Source organism: Lucilia cuprina, unplaced genomic scaffold (assembly GCF_022045245.1).
Source record: "Lucilia cuprina isolate Lc7/37 unplaced genomic scaffold, ASM2204524v1 Scaffold_1181, whole genome shotgun sequence".
NCBI lineage: Eukaryota > Metazoa > Arthropoda > Insecta > Diptera > Calliphoridae > Lucilia > Lucilia cuprina.
In genome coordinates, this window is record NW_025806129.1 from 1 (window position 1) to 1,097 (window position 1,097).

Sequence of the window (1,097 nt, forward strand, 5' to 3'; positions counted from 1 at the left end):
ATAGATAGATAGATAGATAGATAGATAGATAGATAGATAGATAGATAGATAGATAGATAGATAGATAGATAGATAGATAGATAGATAGATAGATAGATAGATAGTGTACCTCTTTCCAGAATTGAAACCACGGACTTTGCTTCAAGAGGTGCACATCCAGTATGTTAAAAATTACATTAATTTCGCTTCCAGCTTTTAATAGATAATAAGCCGTGCCCTGAAACTCCACAATATGCGATCAGTATCACATACTTCCCAGAATTCATACCATCTGCCGATGAAATTGTAAGTAATTGGTATAATGAAATCGTAAATTATGACTTCCAAAATCCGAAATTCAACGAGGACAGCAAACATTTTACACAAATCATATGGAAGAATACAAAGTTTATGGGAGTTGCTGTAAGGAAAAGGTAATGCTATTAAAACAAAATTTAAAGTTTATTAAACTTACAATAACCTGCCTTAATATGTGTTCCCTTTAAACGAAGCAATGAAAATTCTATAGTGGCCATAAGTTATGAACCATCTGGTAACAGAGAAAATCAATATGCAGAAAATGTACCGCCAGCAATTTAAATTGAATTGTTTTTGCTGTTTATTAAACATTTTTTTTTCATATGTATGTGTTAGCATAATTTTATTAAAATGTGTATCTTTTTAAATTTCACTAAATTTATTTACTTTTTGTATTAAACTCAATTTAATTTAACTCGTTGTTATTTGATATACTAGTTTTACGAGAGTTTCTTGTTTGTTTGTTTGTTTTTTTCAGAATAATTTGACACGTTTTTAAAGTTTGGATTATAAATTTAGCAGAACACTTCAATCATATTTGTTTGGTATATGATTTTAGCATATTTTTGGCCTCTTCTGTACTCGAGCATCAGTGTAATATCAGTGAAAAAAACGGGAGTTTTTAACATTGTAACTTCAAAGTAATGGAATTAGGGAGGTTTCTAACTTGCACTTAGACTAGACTAGTCGGGACTATAGTATATAATCAGGACTATAGAATATAGTCGGGACTATAGAATATAGTCGGGACTATAGAATATAGTTGGGAGTATAGAATATAGTCGGGACTATAGAATATA

At 30.0% G+C, this 1,097-nt stretch overlaps 1 protein-coding gene across 1 annotated transcript; it reads left to right on the plus strand.

The window, feature by feature from the left end:
• Positions 1–180: 180 nt before the first annotated feature.
• Positions 181–696, plus strand: LOC124421096 (protein PRY1-like; the record flags this gene model as incomplete). Its single annotated transcript, XM_046955900.1, has 2 exons — positions 181–413; positions 492–696. Coding segments are annotated over 2 exons (321 nt in total), but the record flags the coding sequence as incomplete, so codon positions are not given.
• Between the last annotated feature and the right edge of the window lie 401 nt (positions 697–1,097).